Source organism: Pelobates fuscus, chromosome 9, assembly GCF_036172605.1.
Source record: "Pelobates fuscus isolate aPelFus1 chromosome 9, aPelFus1.pri, whole genome shotgun sequence".
Lineage (NCBI taxonomy): Eukaryota > Metazoa > Chordata > Amphibia > Anura > Pelobatidae > Pelobates > Pelobates fuscus.
Genome location: NC_086325.1, coordinates 148,437,916 through 148,462,164, shown reverse-complemented (window position 1 = coordinate 148,462,164; position 24,249 = coordinate 148,437,916). Strand labels below are relative to the sequence as shown.

At 39.0% G+C, this 24,249-nt stretch overlaps 1 protein-coding gene across 2 annotated transcripts in view; it reads left to right on the top strand.

Annotated features, from left to right (window-relative positions):
• The window catches only part of SLC6A8 (solute carrier family 6 member 8), a 55,504-nt gene that overhangs the window by 5,627 nt on the left and 25,628 nt on the right, over positions 1-24,249 (top strand). Inside the window, exons 1-4 of one of the 2 annotated variants that reach the window (XM_063432723.1) lie at positions 5,805-5,831; positions 7,355-7,486; positions 9,590-9,851; positions 20,773-20,905. In XM_063432723.1, the coding sequence (XP_063288793.1) occupies positions 7,438-7,486; positions 9,590-9,851; positions 20,773-20,905 (444 nt within the window). In that variant the 5' untranslated portion in view covers positions 5,805-5,831; positions 7,355-7,437. Of the gene's footprint in view, positions 1-5,804; positions 5,832-7,354; positions 7,487-9,589; positions 9,852-20,772; positions 20,906-24,249 lie in introns of those variants that run through there. The other variant, XM_063432722.1, reaches the window with a different exon arrangement.

Here is a 24,249-nt window from a genome sequence, read left to right as displayed (position 1 = left end):
TGATTGTGAATAGACAGAAGCCAGATGGTGAATACTTTAACTATGGCAAGGGCTTGTATAGCAGCATTTCTTTCCTTGGAAGTCAAGCTGAACTCCTAGAGTTTTGAACCCCGAGTTACCCTTTATTTCCAGAAATGAGCATGTCAGCCAGTAGCCGGTCCTATTACAGCAGACAAACAAGTCTGTGTTGTAACTCTTATATAGTTTTACAACTGTAATTTCATTAGAGCCGGTCTGACTCTGCATCGCTTTATAAATATCCCATTGGTTGAAAAACACAGAAGTGAATATTATTGTTGTGGTTTTATGCGTGTTAATCTTTTGCTCTGCTTGTGCAATTCTTCTCAAATTTAAACCTATCAGGTTTTCTATTATTTAAAAGGGAACAGTTAGCTCTAAAATAAAATAAGGAATGCTTCAACATTAAAGGAACACTCCAATCACCATAACCGCTACAACGCAATGTACGGGTTATGGTGCTAGGAGCGCCCTGGCGTCCAACTCAATATACGTCAAACCATTTTAAAACAGTTTGACTTCATAACTGTGGTCTACCACCCGCCACTCCCTGCCTTTCATAGAGTTGGAATTTTTCTGCCTGAGCAAAGCTCGGCAGTGCAGGACTCAGCTCATTGGCTGATAGTGATCAGCTGACGCTTAACATGCTACTGGTTGGGTCTGGGTGCGCTGGAATTTTCTGTTTGTTGACTGTGCCATAGGGGGCCCACATTTCCCGGATCGCCCGGGACAGTCCCGCATTTTGAGAGTCTGTCCCGGGTCCCGCTGTCCGACTGAGTCAACTTGGAATGAGTTGAGCTGCACCGCCGCAGACCCGGATTGGCCATCAGGCAAACTGGGCAAATGCCCAGTGGATCTCCCCTGCCGGCAAACGCAGGGCGGACGCTCATTGAGGGCGGCAAAAACATGTGACAAAGTCCCTTGATGGGCTGGTGAGGAAACTGGAATTCTCCTTCACCGGCCTATTGCACAGACAGACAGAGTGGCGCAGGGAACGGCTGTATTAATCTCCAGTTGGGGGGCAGCCATGTCAATTTATGATTTTATTATGTGTTTGTATCATGATTGTACATAGTGGTTTGGAAAAGATTTATTTGTTGATAAAGAGAAGGAACAAAGCTGCTATGGAAAAACCATGTGCATCAGTGTCAACAAAATTCACTTCCTCACACACATCACACACAGTGAAGGGCTTGTTCTCCCCTGACACAGCACTGTATACAGTAACACATAACTCTAACATATAACAACAACCAGCTAAAAATAAAACAATGCGTTCTGTTCATCAACGCACACGTAGACCAGGCTCTAAAGGGCCTAATATCTGACTGACTGGCATGGACAACAAGTTATACAAAAAATAGACAAAACAAAGATAATGACAATTGTCTTTGTCTGTTAGTAAAGTTGAAGTGTCAGTGTGAATGAGAAATTGACTGAACAAAACCTACAGCAAAAATAAAAAAAGGGAACCGCACTCAATTCTCAGAAAGTAAAGGGTGCTTAACTGGACCACGATACAGCACTAGCCCAAGGATAACAGATTCCAGTAGCAGTACATGCACTCCAATGACTTCAGGCATATTTATTATCCAAAGTGTGAGCTAATCCTTGGTGTTAAGTAGTTTGACAAAGACCCTATCTGGGGTGGAAACGTTGCAGTATCCCACATGTTCTAATAAACATGCCTGAAGTCATTGGAGTGCCTAGACTTTCTCTTTGCTACTGGTATGTACAAAACCTATAAAACCCAGTGGTTACAAGTAGATTAATTCATTGAATTTATATACATGCCTGCAATACTATAAAGCATATATATCCATACCTCCCAAGTGTCCCTACTTAGAAGGGACAGACACTCTTTGGGCTTAATTCCCTTTGTTCCTCTTTCTGTGCTTCCTTTCTTAAAGCTCAGTATTCTTGGTGTGCCGAATTTATACCAGACCTCTATAGCAATAACACTCCCATTAATGTGAGTTTAAAGGACCAGTATAGGCACCTAGGCTAGGCCACTTCAACGCAATGAAGTGGTCTGAGTGCTGTGGTCTTTTTTTAAAAAAAACATTGCAGTTTTGCAGGTACAATGAATTAATTGCACGGTTAAAAACATTTCAGGTGGCTCTCTTCCCGACAGCCGCCTGAGGGTGCTTCTAATGCAACAACTGCGTCAGACTCAGTTATGTGACATTCAATGTCCACAAATGCTGATCATACGGAATCTTTTGATTTAGTGCATTCTAATAAGGAGCATTTGATTGTACACTCAACGTCCACAATGCTTCTATTAGAAACAATGGATGGGAAGCAGAAAGGAAACTGCCTGTGGGATGACTTAACCGGAGGCATGTATGTACGTAGTGAGCATTGGATAGCATTCCCTTTATCCCCCATAAAACCATAACTTACCCCTTCAAATAACGACAGACAACTTCTTGGAGAAAACAGGCCACAGCATTTATTAACACAGCCAAATACTGTATAACTCCTTTACATATAACGAAATAATAATTATCATAAATTAACATAAACAATTTGCATATAGCCATACAGTAACCAAAGAAACCGTCCTTGCCAATCTAACTTCCCCAAGGCTCTCACCTCCCCCCCCTCGGCATAATAAAAACATCTTTCTTTTCAGGGCTCCCCACCAACTCGGTGGGGCCCAACCATAATGCTCCCCACTGGTCGACTTACAACCCAGTGGGGACACGTCCAACCTGGTACCTCCTCCAGGTTCACCATAAGAGACAGGGGGAGGATGAGACCCGGTCATTATCCCCCCTTTTCATCTAATCTACCAAACCATCCCTTATTTGGCAAGGACACCCCCCGCCTCGCTGTGACAACCCCCCGGGCCCAAAGCAGCAAAGGGAGGGTTGGCGGGAAACTTGTTGCTGGCCCGGCTCCCAAGTGGCACTAAGTTCAGTCTGATCTGTCACCACCCACTTCCTCACATCTCACACTCCCACATGTAGCATATAGCCAATCATGCATGCGCACTCTCCCTGGGGCCTTAATGTACGGCAGCACAGAATTACTAAAACCCATTTTTACATTTTTTTATTATTTTTTTTTTTTTTAGGTGGGCCACTGAATCTAAACAAGGAGTAAAACACTATAGCATTAGGAATACAGGTTTGTATTGATATTGCTATCGCGCTTTTCTTTAAACTAAAATAAATGTGTTTAGAAATCAGTCTGTGTAAATAGGATATTAAAATTGTTCTATTTTAAATTTTAGTAGCATAAATTGTTATTTGGAAGTAAATTGTTATTAGGATTTCAGTCCCTGGCCACCCCCCCACTCACACCCCTAAGATAAAAGTCTTTGACATTTTGAAATGTCGCGAGGTATGATATCTCGTTTTGAACTCTTTTGAACATGCTGTGGGATTTAAAACTATTTGCAAACGATACACATCCACAAACACCGGCAGAGCCGATTCAAAAAGGAAATGACTTTTTTTGAAACTGAAAGAGCGAGTTTATAGAGAGCTGTGTCTATAGATTCCAGAGCACAAACTTCTCTGTATAAACCAATGCACACAAACCTCGAAATCTGTACTTTTATTCGGTAAACCGTGAATTTGAATGGTTTCAATATCACAATATTTTAGGCTTGAAAATGGCCATTTGGGGGAAAAAAAATACTGAATTGGAGACTTTTGTCCAGTATTTTGGATTTCATTATTTGTTATTTCGATTCACCATTTGGAAGAGTGAACCGCCGAGGACTGAAAATGCAAAACTCTTTCTGTGCATGTGCCAATGGAATGTGTTCATACCACATGTAACATACAAGATTATGTAATGTAACATGTAACATACAAGATTATGTATGTAAATCTTCTAACGAGAAGGAAAGCCATTGACACACATATGTAATGTAACAAAATTATTATTGTTATTATTTTATTATTTATATAGCGCCATAAGATTCCGTAGCGCTGTACAATGGGATGAACAATGAATCCTGCTAGGCTGTTGGAATGTTTATCAAGATAAATCTACCATGGATGATACCATTGTATTTACTTACTAAACCGTGGTGTATTGAAAATCACAATTGCTACATTTAGACCAAATTAGTAATGATGACAATATAGAATTTATCCAGATATTGTGGACTACATCTCCCATGATGCTTATCAGCGTTATAGCAGTTAGAGCATTATGGAAGATGTAGTCCACAATATCTAGAGTGCCAAAGGTTGCCCACGCCTGCTAGTAGGTAAAAAAACTATTCTCATTTCCTACTTGGAAATATGACCAGGAAAAAAAATTCTGTATTTTTCTGTAAGGTTGAATGATAGAACTAAGTTACAGATGCAGTGCAGAGAATTCCACTGTACTTTATACATTGTTACTGTCCCCATCACTGCATAGAATCCATTATCGAATACTTTCCATTCACGTATTAGGCTCTCATGCCTATCAGGCTGTTTAATGATTAACTGGTCTACTCTTAAATCTCAGACTTGACTTGAGATAAGGAGGAAAATAGGGTAAAGTTCCAACGAAGCAAGAGTCACCTTGAAATACTAGTTCACAAATTTCAATATTATTATTTTATTATTTATATAGCGCCAGCAAATTTCGTAGCGCTGTACAATGTGTGGACTAACAGACACGTAATTGTAACCAGAAAAATGGACGCGCAGGGACAGAGGGGTTGAGGGCCCTGCTCAATGAGTTTACATGCTGGAGGGAGTGGGGTATAGTGACACAAAAGGTAAAGGTAAGGGTTATGAAATAGGAGAGGAGTCATGGGGGGGGGGGGGGGGGGATGAAATCCCGCTAACAGTTTAAATTATATGCTTTGCTGTAGTAGTGTGTTTTTAAAGATTTTTTGAAGGAGTGGAGACTGGGTGAAAGTCTAACGGAGAAGGGAAGGGAGTTCCACAGAAAAGGTGCAGCCCTGGAGAAGTCTTAAAAGCGAGCATCAGATGTGGGAGTACGGACAGAGGATAGACGTAGGTCTTCGGCAGAATGCAGGGGCCTCAACGGGAGATACTTGTGTATTAGGGAGGATAGGTAGGTTGGAGCAGCATTATGTAGGGACTTGTAAGAAAGTCTTAAATTGAGCCCTATATCTAACTGGAAGCCAATGTAGGGCCTGACAGAGGGGGGAGGCATCGGAGGTGCGGGCGGACAGGAAAATGAGCCTCACTGCTGTATTCATTATAGACTGCAGCAGTGCAATCTGGGAACACATAAGACCACTGAGAAGTGGATTGCAGTAGTGAAGGCGAGAAAGAACAATGGCATGGACAGGAACCTTAGTTGTGTCAATATGGCAGCTACGATGTGGCATGTCTTAATTCTATTAGACTCCTTTACATTTGTCAATGTTTTTATTTCACATTAAATACCTTGGATAGCATAGCACACAAAAAACGGTGTGTTCGCTCTCAGTGTATATTTAAATCTATGTAAACACTTTCTTCACAAATTCATATAGAGTTTCATATATGCTGGGGACTATGTTGGTCAATCCCACTGACACCCATATAGCACTTGTCCACTTCACATTTCTTTTTCCACTTGGGCTGCTACAAACAGCTCTTCCCATTTTAAGACCCCGCCAGACGCGTTGGTCAGCACATTTCAATACTCTTTTAGACCCTCTACCCATTTCAGCTTCTGCGAAATGACCTATCCATTTCAGCCCCCTCCAGAATTTAAGATCTTCCGCAAACTTCATGACCTGTTCTCTAACTATATACCTACATCAGATCCTTCTGATAATTTCAGAGACCCTGTGCTGAAGTCAGACCTCTGTGCCAAGTTTAGATCCTTACAGGGTTACACAAGTATGTATATCTATATATACCGGTAACCTCCTTGTAAAAAAAAAAAAAAAAAAAAAAAAGAAAGTTTACAGCAGCAAATTAATTTATCAGGAGCAGACTGGTCATAGCACAGATAGTGGTGTTTGCCAACAACCAATAATCCACTGAGCAGTGGAAGACTCAACAGCTGCAGATACTGTGATCGGGGCTGGGCCACTTGGAATTTTGTGGTTTATATACTGAGTGAAGGCTGTGAGTGTAACTAGTTTAATGTTTCCATTTACGTGACTAACTGGATGCAAATGGTATCAAATAAAAGTGTGAATATATCCGCCTACATTTTTTGCTATTCGGTGTATGCGTCTGGGTTTAATGCTGTGAAAATCTGGCGTTTCTACATATCATTAGCTATTGTGACCATTACTAGTGCAGTAAGAGACAGAGTGTGCAGATCAGAGTTTTAACTGATGCATTTTGTGTTGTCATTTTCATAATTGAGCCTATTTCCCAGCTATTAAAGGGTTACTCCAAGGACCATGACAACTTCAGTGATTTAAAGTAGTCACGGTAGCTGGTGTCTGTATGTGCAGCGTTTTTCTATGAAATGCTGCACAGACTACATTTAGCTACGGGAGGTGTCCTGGTGCCTGTGAACACTGTGGGCACATCTAATGATACTCTTGCACTGTGCTACCCATGGACAATATGTTTTTGTCCATGGATGTGGGGCACCAGGAAATTAAGGACCCTGAAATCAGAACTGTTGTGAGGTCTGATACAATGTGCACCATAACCTATGCCAAGGGTAGGTAACCTTCAACACTCCATATGTTGCAGACATCATCTACCATAATGCTCTTACAGCCGTAATGCTGGCAAAGCATCAGAGGAGATGTGGTCCACAACATCTGGCATGCCGAATGTTGCCTACCCCTGACCTATACTATGAATATGAACTGTTAAGGAACGTACATACTGTCTTTCTAAATTATTTCCTCTTTACAACATAACTAAAACGAACTAGAATTATTTACTGATGAGCATCTTGAAGTCTACCATTTATCTTTCAATGTCACACGGTTACAGGCCGCAATAGTCTTATCTATGGATCATACCAGTGAATTCTATCAAACTGTTTTGAAAAAAAATAATAGGTTTATTCAGCCAAAATAGCTCAACAGGAAAAAAAATTCTACATCTCTGCTCCTGTGAACTGTTGGCCATTATGGCCTAATGATTTTCCTTCCCTTTTCAATTCCACGGTTTTTGGTTTAGCAAATAAATCCATTAATACAGGGGTGCCTAAAAGGTAGATCCCGGATGCTTTCAAACTACAGCCTCCATGATGCTTTGTCATTCAAAATGCATTTTAAAGGCATGCAAATCATTATGGGAGGTGTAGTTCTACAACATCTGTGGATCTGCCTTGGGGGCAACTCTGCATTAATATTACAGAATCGACTTGCATCACAAATGGAAGTGAACGTTATAAATACATATATAATCCGACTATTCCTTTAACATGACTTGTTTTTCTCTTGTAGGGGTCTTTCTCATTCCTTACATTCTGATCGCTATCCTTGGAGGAATCCCCATTTTCTTCCTGGAGATTGCTCTTGGTCAGTTTATGAAAGCGGGCAGTATTGCAGTCTGGAACATCGCACCTATATTTCAAGGTCAGATCTTTATCTCTTCTAAAATGTCAGTGTTCTGGTACTCGGTGCTCATTCTATACTTTTTCTGTGGACAGACGAAGGCTCTTTTTTTTTTTTTTTTTTACTTTTCCCTGTTCTGTTCCTAAACATGCTGTGTTGTGACCCTACACTAATGTATGTAAGTTCAGCAAACCAATTTCAATTCCAAGGGGAATTTCTTTTTCAAACTCTTGTCTGACAATGTTGTGCTTTTGTAGCCCTTCGGCATTAATCCTATAATTAAATGTTTGCATTTGCATTTCTATTTCCTTGTGCTCTACCACTGCTCTTAATCCGAGGCATGTCCTTGTAGCCTTTTTTGTGATATCCATGAATCGTGTAGCTACGAAGGACAAGAACTCAGTTACACTAGTTAGCCATTTTCTTCTCTGCACATATTAATTCATCTTTGCACATTGTTGCACACAGGTTAACTGGGTCAAACGAGTTTTAATCCTGCTAAACGCTTTTCAATTAAAATGGATAACATTAACTTTAGACAGAGCCTAGAAGGCAGTCTTTCTGAATCTGAAGTTTGAGGTCAATCTTAAGTACGGTCTAGTAACAAAGAAGTCTTGAACTCTACCCAAGAACTTTCTACATAGGACTCTGTTGCTGAAGAACATATCCGTCAAAGACGGTTGTTAAATCCAATTTCACAAAACTGTCATTATTAGCCATATAAGCTTATAATTGCTTGAGAGCATCCCCTAGATAAATTTCAAACCTCTGAGATATTTACTATGGTCGTAAGACTACATCTACAAGAATTATCAACACTGAAATGATTTCATAAGCAGCAGACAGTTCTCACTTCCGAAGGCAAAGTATTTGTATGTGTGAAAAATTTCTACTAAATACTTGGTATGTTAATAAGGTCATTTTGGTATGACATTGTACTCTAAGTGATATTTCTTAAAGGAACACTAACAGGGATATTCACTGATGCGAATTCAAAGTGAATCTCAAATTTAAAGGAGCACTATAGGGGTAGGAATACAAACATTTATTCGTGACCCTATAGTGTTAAAACAACCATCTAGCCCCACTGGCCCCCACTTGCCATTGTAAATATAGCAAAATCTTACTTTTATTGCAGTCTGTTGCTGTTGGCTCGGCCCATGATCTGCCTGCTTGGCTGACATCATCAGGACTGTTGAAGAAAAGCCAATTACAATGCTTTCCCATAGGATTGGCTGAGACTGTCAATGAGGCAGATCAGGTGCATAGCTAGCAGAAGCTAAACACAGCCCTTGCCAATCAGCATCTTCCAGAGAGATACATTGAATCAATGCATCTCTATGAGGAAAGTTCAGTATCTGCATGAAGATGATGGAGACACTGAATGGCAGTGCTGCACACTAGGCAGCACTGCTCCAGGAAGCACCACTAGTAGCTATCTGAGAGGTGGCCAGTGGAGATATCCCTAGACTGTAATGTAAACACTGCATTTTCTCTGAAAAGACAGTGTTTTTCTGCAAAAAGCCTGAAGGAATGATTATACACACCAGAACAAATACAATAAGCTGTAGTTGTTCTGTTGACTATATTGTCCCTTTAAGGCAAAAGTAGCCAACATGGAACCATCACTGAGGTACAGAATGTTTCCGGTTTGGCTTCTTTGACCTTAAATTTGAAATTTACTTTTGTGAATAACCTTGTACAGTATTAGCAATATAAAGGTGTATTTGTAATGCTAAAATATTCTCCTCACTATTAAGATGCAGGGTCCCCCTTAATGAAGTAAAAACATGGTATATGAAGCAATTACTTACCTTTTTTCCAGTGTCGAGACTCACTCTGTGCTGCTGCCCGCTCCTCCTCGTGCAACGTCATCTTGGAGGTATCCCCTGCCGGGCTTCTCTTCCAATCCAGTAATTTTCATAGAGAAGCACTGGGGATGAGATGCGTGGCGAGTGCCGCACACGCTTCCAATCAAATGCTTCTCCTAGGGAAGCATTGAATCGGCATTGCATGACGCGAAATTGACAAACTCCCAGAGTATGTTGTGTTTTTTTTTAATTTTATCACTGTGTCATTGTGTTATTTATATGTGTTACTGATTACCCCATTTCTACCTTGAAGGGATCGGCTTTGCATCTGTGGTGATTGTCTTTTTTTGCAACACCTATTACATCATGATCCTGACTTGGGGTGTCTATTACCTGGTGAAATCTTTCACGGCTACGCTGCCCTGGTCACAGTGTAACAACACGTGGAACTCTCCAGAATGCGTAGAGATTTTTAGGCACGAAGACTGCAGCAATGGCACAGCCAATTCAACCTTTGGCAACATGACCTGTGACGAGCTGTCGGACAAGGTGTCCCCCGTAGTGGAGTTTTGGGAGTAAGTAGCCTTCATTACAGTTTTTTTTTTCTTCATATATTCAATGTGTAGGGGAATGCATTTCTGTAAATTGTATGTGTACGCATTAGTGTTTTTGTATGTGTCCAAGATAAACAATGGATTTACCATAATCTTTGTGTGCATACTGTCAGTGGTAACCCATTATCACCTCAATGTGCTCTTTTCTATGTTCTTGCATACGCATGATATATATAAGAAGTAAGCAGAGTCTTTAGAGTAAGGATGGTATGAAGCCTGGTAGAACTGGGTGCAGCCAATGGGAGATGTGGTATCCTGTGTTTGCATCCCATTGGTTGCACACAGTATTCTAATTTAGTGATACATAATATAGTATTTTTTTTTTGTCTGCCATATCTTTATTTATTTTTTATACACGGTATATGTATATAATTTATTTTTCCAGATTGGCTATTTTGGCCTTACTTCAATTTTAATTCCTGCCAAATTCTCAGTTTAGCGAATAATTCTGACAATGTTTAGTTTTGAGATTCCTTTTGACAGAATCTACTCTCACCGCTCCTTTGATGAAAGATGCCCTCTATATTTATAGATAAAGTAAATGTATAGTGCATAAAGACTATCACTACCGGAACAAGGAGAGTGGTCAACTTAATCTCCTACTGACAGGTCTATTAAAGTCAACTGGTTCTATGATGATAGTTCTGGTTCTTACAACTGAGAAAATTGTAGATAGTATAAATGCATTACATAATACGTTGCAAGTACGGCTTAACAAGAGAACTATTAGGATAAATGGCTTAATAATATCATTCCTTGTTACAAATAATATTTTTGCATGTATTGCTTTTAATTTGGATAGAAAGTAATTAAACATTGTACTAATTTGCTTGGTAGACGTAAGACCGTATGATCACTATGGGATTTATTCAGCAGTCGTCTAAATGGAATTATTTGGAAACTGAATTAAAAAATTTACGCCCAAACTGCCTTAACCCCTTAAGGACACATGACATGTGTGACACGTCATGATTCCCTTTTAATCCAGAAGTTTGGTCCTTAAGGGGTTAATGCGACTGTAGATAAGTTGGTGAACGTTTCCAAATCGGCACTATTTTTTTGGCTACGTTTTACAATTCTGAATTTCCGAACCTCAACAATTTTTTTTTTTTTTATAAACCATTTTGTTTTCTTTATATGATCTATATTAATCTTGTACAAGATCATTCGTTTAGCCGTAATATACATATTTCGTACAGAACAGAAATGATACCTGATTTTATTTTAGAATCATTGGGGTAGCAGAAAATCTAGCCTTTCCTCAAGAACAGAGTGGTAGTTGATTCGATAGTGATAAGGAATGATAAGACTGTGACAGCAGTTAAAGAGGCCATAGTTGAGCTATTAATACTATTTAAGCCCTTACTGCTAGGAGAAATGTGAGAAATACGACTCTGAGAGTTAATTCCATCCATTGCCACATTTTGGGTGCTTTGGCCCGCTTCATGCCATATATATATATATAAATATACTTAGTAGCCCTTATGCACATTATCATAGACAGGACTAAATTTCAAGTAAGTATTACACTCCTAGCCAGACCTTAAAATGTACTTGCCACTATATACCTGGAGTAACTATAGCTTACTCACCAAGGAGGAATTTCTACTCGCCAGTGGCTAGTAGAAATTTTGAGCCCTTATCATAGGTTTGCCGTGGTGTACTTTGTATGCCAGACTATACCTTGATGATAAAAAAAACAGGAAGCACACCAAAACTACTGCAAATATAACTGTAACTTTATTAACAAAACGATATGACAATCAAGACATTTAAAAGACAAACAAACAGTGATAAGGCTAGAATCTATGCATAAAATATCAGCATTCATATCAATAGCCTTCAAGAGCAGGACACAAGTCACACACAAAAAAGAGAGCATTGTTGTGGCACACAGAAAGGGGCTTTTCTCAAGGTTAACCTGTATCGCACCGTATCTGGTATTGAATATTTACCCCTTTAAATAAAAGTTGGTTATATTTGCAGTAGTGTTGGTGTGCATCCTTGTTTATTATTAGACATTTGTTTTTGATACCTACGGGAGTATCCATTTAGGTTTGCACCCTGTTTACCGGTATATGATATAATTACATAGTGTACTCTTCCATGCAAATCATTCTAAAACTATACCTAGAAAGCATATGGTGTATATAACAGTTAAAAAATGTGAGCACACACCATAAGTCATTTTTAGTTTGCCAGTAGTTATATAAAACTCTCTCAAGTGGCCGTCCTTCTGTAATTAATTTTAAAAAAAAAGGCTGTGTGAGCCCTGCACCTCTTATTGTGATTTTGGTAAAAGTGCTTTGTCGTGTGCTTCGTCTAACCAGGACTTGACCAGGGAATTCTACTTTTTAGAACAAAGTAGCAAAGAAATAGCTGAGTATTTGTTTTTCCAATTTTGCTCCTTTGGCCTACAAATTGATATTCCCTGAACAATTTCAAGCAATTCATGCCTCCGTGAAAATTCCTGTAGGTTTGTGTCTGTGATCGTGAGTCACGAGCTTGGAGTTCAATCATTTTTACGTGTCAGCAGAATAAGAACAAGACAATAGTATGTACATCACTCGTGATTTCTGGGATCCACGTCTTGCATTTTAACTCTTCACTGCCAGGCAGCCAAGAGTTAGAAGGGCTACGATTCATCTTGTCATAGCATTTTTATCCAAAAGAAATGCCATTCAGATATAGGAAATTTTGAATCATTTTGTCAATTTACATGATGAAGAGGAAGGGGGAGTTTGCTGTGATGTTAGTTTGTGTGCATTGTGACTGCTTGTACGTTTATACACACTGTAAAAATTACGAAAACTTGGCTACTTCATAATATTAAATCAGAAAGGATTTTAAGTGTAAAAAAAAGTTTACTATAATACAAACATTTGGATTGTGCAGGAGCAATTTTTTACGTTAAAATACAGCAATACTTCACACGTAGCTCTAATTGCTAACTGATAATACATTTCCAAAAATTATCGTTGAATGTGTCTACTTTGCGTACATTTTTCAAATATCATCTCAGATTCTAAGAGGAGCCCCGTGATACCTCATAAGTGCCAATTATTTTCTTTATTACCATCATGATATGTGTCGTTGGACGTGCTCCAGCTTTAAAACTCTTATTGATTTACTGTTGGGAGGACTCTATAGTTCTAAGAGTGAAGGTCATTCCTTACTGGCAACGTGTCAGTAGTTGGCAGATTATGTCATGATATTGGCAATCTAAAATGCCCTTTATATATTCCTATGGACCAGTGGTTCGCAACCCAGTCCTCAAGTACCCCCTAACAGTCCAGGATTTAGGGATTACCCAGTTGTGTCTAAGGTGTTTTTAGTAAGAAAGAAAGAAACCACTTATGGGGTAATCCCTAAATCCTGGACTGTTAGGGGGTACTTGAGGAACTACATGTTGGGAACCCCTGCCAGTTGCCCTTCTTTAAAGAGACACTCCAACCCCTTAAAACTGGCAGAAAAATATAACAAAACAAAAATTCTCAGCAAACATAGATTGCAATAAAAGACTAATGTGTTTCTTTAGCAAAATATTGCAGCGAACGGGAAAAATTATTTAAGCAGACAAGTAAAATAAGATGAGAGGTAAAGGACTTTGTTAAAAACTTTTTCTTTTTCTCACTGAAAGTTATAATAAAAATAAACTGATGGAAAAGTAGCAGAATTCATAAAGAATAGATTTCAGATCAAATCCAAAACGCTATTTTAGTAACTTTCTTATTTCGTAGGAGAGGGCATGTAGAATTAAGCAATAGGGATTACTTATGGCCTGATAAATTAATGTATAACATATATTGGTTTTTTGGGGGGGTGGGTTTATATTGAATGCTAAGACCCCTCAAATATTTTTTAGAGGTTGCAAAATGACTGACTGAGATTGGTCTATTAGGGTGGGTTGTACTGAAACCAGACATATTCTGTACAGTACAATACAGTACAATACAAAATAATTGCCTTGCGTAAAATTTTACTTTCATTATCTCACAGGACCATCTCACTGGACTCATCCAAAGAACAAGAGTAGGATGTTTTAAAAAAATGATCACTCAAGGAACTTAACTCATAATAGACTGGGGTTTAAAGGATAATCGTGCTTGTCTGCAGATGGTTCTGTCAATGCGATTAAGATTAGGATGAATTTAGTACATGCTTAAATTCTTGGCTTTTAAGAGTTCTATAAACGCTAGTTTGAGGAACAAAACATACAAAGTAATAAACAGACAATGTGATTCTGAGGATAATACCCTGCCCCTCGAACATTAGCCCTCTAAATGACTGAAATCTCATAGCTATACCACAATTATTGAGCCGTTATTTAAAATGAAGTTACTTAAAGAGAAGAGATGACATGCTTTCCTAGATTCTATCTAAGAGAGTATCTCAGAATTCTAATATTTTATGAATTGATTTATTTATTTTACATATCATTGTAATTTTCACCTGTGTTTTTACAGTCTACAAACCTTCTGGCCTTCGGTTTGTGCCAGCTCTTGTCAATCAGTCACACTTAAATTAGACTCTAAGCACATTTAAAATGTCATTCAGCAAATCAGTGTGGCTTCATTGTTGTTTGTAGACATTTCCAGTCTATGGGAGGGTTTTTTGTTCCAACAATGGATCAATCAGCATAAAAATGTGTCAATGTTTCTATGGTGATCGTTCCACCATAATATTTAAAATGTCAATTCGCCTTTTAAGGTCAGGAATACATTTTTCAGATTAGGGTATTTTTATTTTTATTTTTTTTTATTACTTTTTTTTTGTCTTTATAACTGTAATTATTTTAATAAATCATCAATATATAAATATATATATTTGTAGTTTCCCAATGTAATGCAGTTCTTCACTTCCTGTACATTTGTTCGTTCTCTTGCTATGATGTTTTCTTGCAGTGTTGCGAGCGAGTGGCGGTAGGGGAAGTGTTTCCGCGCACTGCGCCCCAGCAATCCCAAAGAAAGGAACGGATCAAATGACCTCTCGCTGGCAGCTGCAGGGTGGGATGGTCTTGTTAACATGATTCTGAAACATGTGAGCCTGAAAACAGCCTCTCCAATTTTAATTAATCTTTTTATTTATGTATTTTATAAAACTACTCTGTGAATTGTATATTTTCCCTTCCTTTGTTTGTTTGTTTGTTTGTTGTTTGTTTGTTTGTTTGTTTTTTTCTTTTTGTTTAACTGTGGTTCTTTGGTGATGTTGTGAGATGGTTTCTGAAGAGGATACTGGTGAATGGCATTGACTTTTTGAGAAATGCTGTCAGACAGAGGGACTTAATGAGGCTTTAAATTCTAAAACAGACTTTTATAATGCCTGGTCATTGCCTCTGTATGTCTGGCTCATTACATTAGTCACTAGTCATATACCAAAAGCCTACTGATGCAAACAAAATGGGGCAAATGTGGTGCGTCTATTGGAAATATTTTTCAATTGGTCCATTAAAACTCTCACTAATATCTCGCACCCCTTTTTGACCCAGCTGTTTTGCAGGAGTAATATTTTGGGCTTATTCTTATACTGCTGATAATTGTGATATTGCCATTGGCTTAAACAGCAGTCATTTTCAGTGCTGGTACAATTCATAATGCCTGATGAATAGGACCCTGTAATATGACCCCTTAATTTATTATTTCAAAACTTGTTTAGTCTAGAAAGAATTCTGGAGACGATTTAGAAGAGGGTATATAAATAAGCGGCGGTGTTTGGCTCTACAGCGTAATCTGGTGATAAATCTAATTTAAGTCTGTACTATGTATAGCACCACGAGGTTAAGTTGTAAAACCCAACGTCGACTTATTGAATCCATACAGCCATTCCATCTATGGAATCCATCCTTCTCTTTCCCTTTATTTAACAAATGATGGATTTTAAATATTTCCAGAGCTAGGGTTAAAGAAGATGGTTGACCCATAAGAGGGTTTAACTGTTATCCTTTAAAAAAAAAAAAATACACTTAAAAAGTCAAAACAGGTGCCCATTATTTTTCTGGCGTCAGTCACATACTGGACGACCCCGGTAAAAGCTAAGGATATGGAATTCTGAGGTCATCCTGGCCTTGGACCTCTCATAACAATGTCAAATCACTAATTTAGAATGATTAAGCTTAGCAGTGTCACACTGTAACAAAATATTTATTCAGCTTTATCTTATGAGTCCTTTTTTCTTTTTTTAGTGGCCACTGGTCATTGTTCGTATTATGAATGTATACAATGTGTAGTCTCTCCCACCAGCATTCCTTTTGATTAGTGCATTTGTCAGCTGTAAGTAATGGTCAGAATAGCACTTTTTTTTTTCTAGCAGACCTTACTGTTGATATTGCAATTTGCATTCATGGAAATTGTAGAAAATTATTTGGACTGTTAAAAATAGAAACAAGCTCTAGAGGCGCCAATCTTTAATCTTTAGTTAATGACGTTTGCCTCTTTAAACTTATCCAGCCAAATGTCCATCTAAATTATTTCACGTGTCCCTATTTATTTTTTTACCTACAAATTTTTAAGTATTCCATTTAGTTTTGCACTCACGCCCGCACACACTTAGAGGTAATTAGTGATTTGGCTATTTGTGATGTGGATGAACCCTAGTACATGGCCATGTGATGACCATTGACACTTTTGGTGTATGAATGGCCAGTACTGCACAGCTCAGTGGTTTTCAGTGTGCAACATGATGCTAGACTTGCCCTGGTCAACTGTACGCACTGTTATCATGAAGTGGAAAAGTCTACAAGAAGTAAAAGCTCAGCCGTGAAGTGGCATGCTACAAGAGCTCGCAGAATGTGACAGACAGGTGCTCACGTCCAGTACGTGCGAAGATCATCTTTTCTGTTCAACATCCACTAAAGAGTTGCAAACATGTTCTAAAATGTCTCTGGATGTATTGCCAGCACAAGAATGGTTCAATGGGAGCTTCATCATATATTTATTTATCTTATGGCCTTTTGTTCTAGGCTGGCTAATGATGCTGCTAGATGTGGACTTAATCTCTGTATGTGGACGATGACCACTTCAAATCAATAGAGGAACTATTTAAAGTGGCCCTGTCACCCCCTCTGAAAAATAAGTATTTCATAAAGACAGAATCTTTATGAAACACTCATATTGACTGTGTTGGAATTCCACTGAAATTCCAAACCAATCAAGACATATACTGAGACCAAGCAGGGACTACTTTGTCTCAGTATTTCTAATACGCCTGGCACTTCAAGACGCTGGGCGGAGCTACCGCCGTCTAGAAGTGTAAATCCCCCTAGCCATCACCAGTGACGGCTGCAGGGAATTGGCTTTATCTATGGATGGTCTCGTGGATCCTTCATAGACCTGAATGCAGAACTCTCGCGCATGTGCGAGAGTCCAGCAGTGACATCAGCTGGTGGCGCTGAAGAAAACCTGAAGAGGATCCGCCGGTAGATGATATCGGTGCCTGAGAGGGACAGGTTCAAGTAAGAAGAACTCACCTTTGTCTACCACCCAATGGTGATGGCACTGTCGGAGGTCTTTTAAATTCTGCAAAGTCCCTAGACCGTGACCCTCTAAGTCAACAGCTGATTGCATTTGTTGGATATATTGGCTAGAGACACCCATCCTTCCTACATTACGATATTTTCATCATGCATACAAAATATATATAATACAGAATTACAATCTATGTAACTTCAGCTTAAAATTAAAATACAGCTACTCCATGTTACCAGAACCAACAGTATTATACAGTCATACAAGGTTATGGTTTTGTGTTCCATACATTTTACAAATGGACTGCATGATGCCGTAATTTAATCATTTGTTGCATGCCACATAATCATCCATAGTTCTGAATATCTGAAAATGTGGGTAAAAATAATACTGAAAATATATCATATATTACATACTGTCCACTACTGTCCACTAATTCCTGGGAAGGAGCCTCTTAATTGTACTGCAGACAAAAAAAATTAGGATCAGTGATTCACTACAATGTTCTATGTATTGTGGTCAGGAGCCTGTGACCTGAAGAACATGAAATGCAACCAGTGGGGAATCATGAAAATAGAATGGGTAACCAATTATGGTTCTCAATGCTTTTTTAGATGCCTCGGAGCTTTCAACCTTGCTGCAACCATTTGGAGAAAACCTTTCGGTACATCACAGTGGCCAAAGGGAGGTCCATGCGGAAATTGTTTGGCCTGAGCAGAATCTTGACCTCGGCCTCATTGAAATCCATTGAAATGGTACTGTAACGGACCGTTTCGCTCACAAGGCGATAATCCCCTTTTCAAAGACAGGCACAGCTACTGTAGAATCCCCAAAACTCCCGAATTGGATAAAAGTGAATGCACCAAACTCCCGAACTGCATACAAGGGAATAAGGTAGCACTCCAAACTCCCGAACTGGAACCTCACGAATAGTTGCTAGCAGACGAACAGGAAAAGCTCCCAAACGGCTTACACTCCTGTCAATCAGTCTCTATCAGCATACAGTGAATCCCCCCAAGAACGAGACGAGGCTACGTTTTGAGGGTCAAGCAGTGGTCTGTTTATTGAGGACTACCTGCCCCTGTATTTATGCAGGTCTCCCACCTGGTGGACACTCCCCTAGGGGACCAGATGGAAGACTGTAACAATGGACAGACAATACCAATAACATACATACAGCAGTAAAACATCCCCACAATGCATCCTGGCTTCCTCTCCTCTGCCCTGGAGATAATTGAGAAGTAATTAAATTATCTCCCAAGACAAAGGCAAATCGCCATTATGCACGTGGGGACACAAAGACAGACTATCACTTTAAAATACATAAAGTCACCTTTTACACATAAAACATAGACATGTCACATATTCCCAGATAGCTCAGGTCTGAGTGCACATTATTAGGTGAATGGCACTCAGACCACACAAATACAATTTAATCGCCATGGAGCCAAAGTCTTTAATTCCATGAACAGACTCCATGGCATGGCTATCTGGGTTAAAACATTCACATAAAATGAACTACCGAAGTTCCAGGTGTTTGCTAAATTGTCCCGAAGAGGAACCAGGGGGCTGGAGGCTCAGCGGTGCCTGCACGCAAAAGTGTCCGCTTTTAGTGCATGAAAGCCAGGCAGAAGAGCGCTGGCTGCCCGGGGAGCTCCAGAACACCGCCATCGTTTGGCGGGTAGGTGTAACCGCGACCACCCAGTAACAATAAATTAAGCTGCGGTTAACCGCAGCTACTGGGTGGTCAATTGCCGGCACACGCTCGTTAAGCCGCGGTTAACCGCGGCTTCAGGGAGGTAAATGGAGGGCACACTCCAGCTTCTGGGTGGCCAATTGACGGTGCCGGCCGGCTTCCCACGGCTCTGGGGAGGCTGATAGAAGGCTGTTTTGTTCGGTAGGTAGAATCTACCGAACGGCTGTGCAGAAAGGAAGAAATAAACCGTTCTGCACAGTACAATTAACCCTTTAACTGCCGGTCCATAATCCAAAGGCAGCAGGCGGGCAAGCAGTCCCCTCCAGGCAACTGGGGCAGGCTCTGGTGCAGGGTCCAGTCCGCTACAGGTACCAAACGTGCAAAGCTATCAACAAATATAAATACTCATCCTTAACTTGTATTAGAAATCTTCCAAAAAGAATGAAGGCTACAGTGTGACCAACTCTAAACTAACCCGCATGATTCTGGAACGAGACATCTGGCAAGCAGGATTCTATGTTCTTTCTACGTTTCTATGGACATGCATAGAATGCCTTCTAAAAGCACTCAATCGCCTAGAACTGTTTTAAGTTATTTATTTAGTTAAATTATTATACACTGTTATATCAGTTAAAAAAATATTCTTTTTTTCAAATAGAACTTTTCAAATATTAAGTAAATCTAGCATGTCTCGCACATTACTGGTTATCGGTACCGTGTAAATATTTGTGCCTAATGCATGGATTATTGGGTACTACGTAATTTGTGCTTAATGCATGGATAATGTTGTGTTTTGTTGTGTACCCGTGTTATTTTTATTTCATTTTATTTATTTACTTTATATTTTCTACACGTGATTGTTGTATTTTATGAAGCCTTTTAAAAATGTTGCGGCTTTATTATTTTTTTAATAAATGCTGTATGAAACTATTTTGAAGTGGCTGACCTATTCAAATCAAATTAGCATATATAACATTCTTAATTAATTCTTAATGTTTAATCACTTATGCTATCTCAGCTGAGGTCTTCTAGAATTAAAAATATGGCTTCCTCCTTGCCCTTGTTTCAGCCATTACCCTAGTAAACATCACATGCACATCAAAACAATTACTGACTGGAAGACTACACATTGTTTTAGAATTTTTTTGCTATTTTGAGCGTAAAGCCCCTTGAAATAAAAACAATACAATTTTTTTAATGATGACACCAATGTACTCTTGTACTAGCTATTTGTAATTTTTTACACATTAGTTATTTTTCTTTTTTTTTTTTTCTTTTTCAAACCTATCGATAAAAATAATAACACAGTAGAATGAAAGGACCTGTTTAATGCTTTGCATTTATGCACTCTGGGGCTAAAGACATCAAATTAAGTAGCCACTTTAGGTAATTAGGATCGCTCTCTATGTCTTTTATTGGGTTTTATGTCCCCTGTCACTCATCTATTTGAATAGATTTCCCAGCTACGAAAAAGAGAAATCGCATATATATATTACATAGAAATTTAATTTTGTCTTCAAAATTCTAGACCACAATAAAATGCAAATCATTTATTCTACATTGTTGCCATTGCATCCCCTCCACTACAAATAATTTACTAGATGATCACTAGTGATTTCCCTTAAGATTTTGAATGCCAGAGGGTCACGTAAGACCTTTGGATAGTGTGAGGTTGTGTACATTATGCCATTCTCTGTAAATCTCACTGTAATCATTCTTACAGGAACAAGGTTTTAAGACTTTCTAGTGGCCTTGATGATTTGGGCTCTGTAAACTGGGAGCTGCTCCTGTGTCTGCTGGGGTGCTGGTTGTTGGTGTACTTTTGTGTCTGGAAAGGCGTCAAGTCAACAGGAAAGGTATGGAAACTACCGGTACCAATTATGGGTAAATTCTCTTGCAAATATCAGGTAGTTCTGTGCTGGGAGTAACATTGCAGGATCCATGTACTCTATCTTTTCCCTGTGCCATAACATCATATGTCAGTGCACAATGTAGTTTAGCGGAGCTGGCCAAGTCGTAGTAAGAAAGAGAGGCATACCAATGAAATTAAACCTTTCTAACCATGTCATAGGGTTCCCATTTGTCTCGACTTCCAAAGATAAGGTTGTCGTGGCAAAAGAGTGGGGTTGTTTATATTGTATAGAATGTAAAACTCATTCCTGCAGGGTCCTTAGTAACTCTTTGTTTCTCCTTAATACTTGTAATCGTTTGTTTCTTGTTTATCCTCCTCATTAAAATGGTAAATAATTCAGTAGTGACCAGGGCCCCTAAAATGCCTAGAATCCTCATCAAATTGTTACAGCACTACAGCTAAAACCATTGGTAGTTTCATCAACTTTTTCTCTCTGTGGGCAATACAGATCTATTTATTGAGAATTGTAATATTACGAAGTACAGATTAGCGCAGATCACAATAGATTGTCTAAAAATCGGATATAAATACAATATTATGATTTGCGTGGCAAGACCATACAGAATGGAGTTATAATTGATTAAAGGAACACTATAGTCACTTAAATTATTTTAGCTAAATAAAGCAGTTTTAGTGTATAGATCATTCCCCTGCAATTTCACTGCTCAATTCACTGTCATTTAGGAGTTAAATCACTTTGTTTCTGTTTATGCAGCCCTAGCCACACCTCCCCTGGCTATGATTGACAGAGCCTGCATGAAAAAAAAACCTGGTTTCACTTTCAAACAGATGTAATTTACCTTAAATAATTGTATCTCAATCTCTAAATTGAACTTTAATCACATACAGGAGGCTCTTGCAGGGTCTTGCAAGCTATTAACGTAGTAGGGGATAAGAAAATCTTAATTAAACAGAACTTGCAATAAAGTAAGCCTTAATAGGGCTCTCTTTACAGGAAGTGTTTATGGAAGGCTGTGCAAGTCACATGCAGGGAGGTGTGACTAGGGTTCATAAACAAAGGGATTTAACTCCTGAATGGCAGAGGATTGAGCAGTGAGGCTGCAGGGGCATGCTCTATACACCAAAACTGCTTCATTAAGCTAAAGTTGTTCAGGTGACTATAGTGTCCCTTTAAGTCTAAGATAATTATGGCTGACCTTTGCACGGAATTTATTGTGAACGTTATATTCTACAGTGCACAGGAAATACCACTGCTAGTCACTGGTTTATGGGATAGCCTCGTTCGCTTTACAATGTGAAGATTGGGTTTTACAGCAGTGCTATCGATGATAAGACATTTCTGGCACACAAGGTGTTAACGGGGACTTTGAACTCTCACGAGTCACTTCCCTCGGCTGCACTTTGCGGATAACATGTAAATGAGATACTGGAAAATTCCACTGCATGATATATGGACTTAACCATTCAAAAGGCGTTTTTTAGATCATTTGGAAAAGATGTGAAAGTAATCACAACCCATTCTGTTACTAACTGGCAGAATTAACCCTTTCAGGACAGATGGTGTGCCAAGGTTGTTAAGAAATAGTGAGGTTAGCCTAATTTTTTGTCATGGTATCCAAGCACTTGTGCTCCTTCTGTTTCACCAGAGCATTTAGTGTTTGGAGGGGAGTAGTGATCACATAATAATGCAGGCAGTCCCTGGGTGTTTGGGGATCACTTACAATAAGTGGTGCGCTTTCTGAGTGCCAGTTCTCAATGCACTTGTTCGTGCAAAGCATGCCACCAATGTAGGGCAATACATGTTCGGGCTCCTTTCGGCCTACATTTAAAGAAGAGTGTTGTGAATTTTATCATTTTCAATTTCATATGGCTGTGGAATGTAGCACAAGCCCCCTTGAAACCAAAGAGGTAAAATAAACTGTTGGTTCAGAGCACCTCTTCCTCACTTGTTTAAGCATTCCTTGGGCAAATTCTATCTTTAACTTGGCCCTTGCGTGATTTATTTTTTATTGACATTGATGTGGTTTTACACTAAAGTGTTAATTGTCAAGAATTCAGTTTTAAAATTTAAAAGTTTAAAATTCAAAATTTAGTCCCGAAATTGCCAAACTGAAAAACAATCTCGGTAAGTTTGCGATGCTTTAAGTTTAGCTATTTTGGCCAACAGCAGATGAGGTTACACAAAAAAATAAATAAAAAATGAATAAAAAACTAGCGATTTGTCAAATTTTTCAAATGTTGTTTTTGGTTACATTTGGGGAGGGAGTAAACCCATTTGGCTCAGCAACAGTTAAACAATGGGAGTGAATAAAGAATGATGGAGGGGGTTTGGAGAGTGCCCTTGAAATACCCTTGACAGTTCCTGATCCCATTCATCAGTTCAACCTCTCTTGGTGAGACAGTACTATTAGTACTCAGGACTAACGAGATAAGACTTAAATCCAAGATGCTGCTGTTGAGTTATGGAAATGCTAAAGCAGGTGCAATCATGGAGGTCATTCTCTAAAAAAAATGATTGAAAACCAAATCACAAATTTTAGGACCAATTAGCTGCAACGGAAATCCAAATTTTCATTTTTTTTTAGTTCCTCAAAATTCACTGTTTAGTGAGTACATTCCTTGGTCTCCGTTCTGTTTTTTTTTGTTTTTGTTTTTGTTTTTTAATTGGAACATTTTGTTTCGTTGTATCATGTTGCCAAGTCATCACCTCGAGGGTTTTTCACAATCACATGTCTTCATAATAATCCAACCTCTGGTAACAAACAACCCAAACAAGGCAAAAGCTGTTATCACTCTGAAAAATAAGACAAGCCTATTATAAACTGGTCTAGAGTGCACTTTTTATCATCTACAAAAGAGATAAGCAGGTGAGGTGTTTGTTCTGCTTACACCTGCCGACACTCAGGCCATACAAGTTGTTATATCGAGCCAGGTTTGCGCACTTTCTGTCTGTGCCTCTTATAAATCGTTTTATTGCGTTCTAGAAGCAGTAGATGCTTGTAGTTTTAAAGAAACCATCAAAATGAAATGTAAACATATTATTTTTTAAGTTAGGAGTGTTCCTTACTACGTTTCGACTCAGTTCTCCACCTCCAGCGCTGGCAGTCTGGCACGCACCCTTTTTTGCCGCCGTTCCCATTACTGTGAGATCATCAAGCATGATCTTGGGACCAGTCCAATACTAATGCACTTCATGTGCTGCCAACCTATGGATTTTTAAAAGACTAGCACTAACTCCAAAGCTTCTCTTTGGGAAACATTTGACATTTGATGTTCGAAGTCATCATGCTGGCGAGATGACACTGACCAAAAAAAGACCTTAAAAAA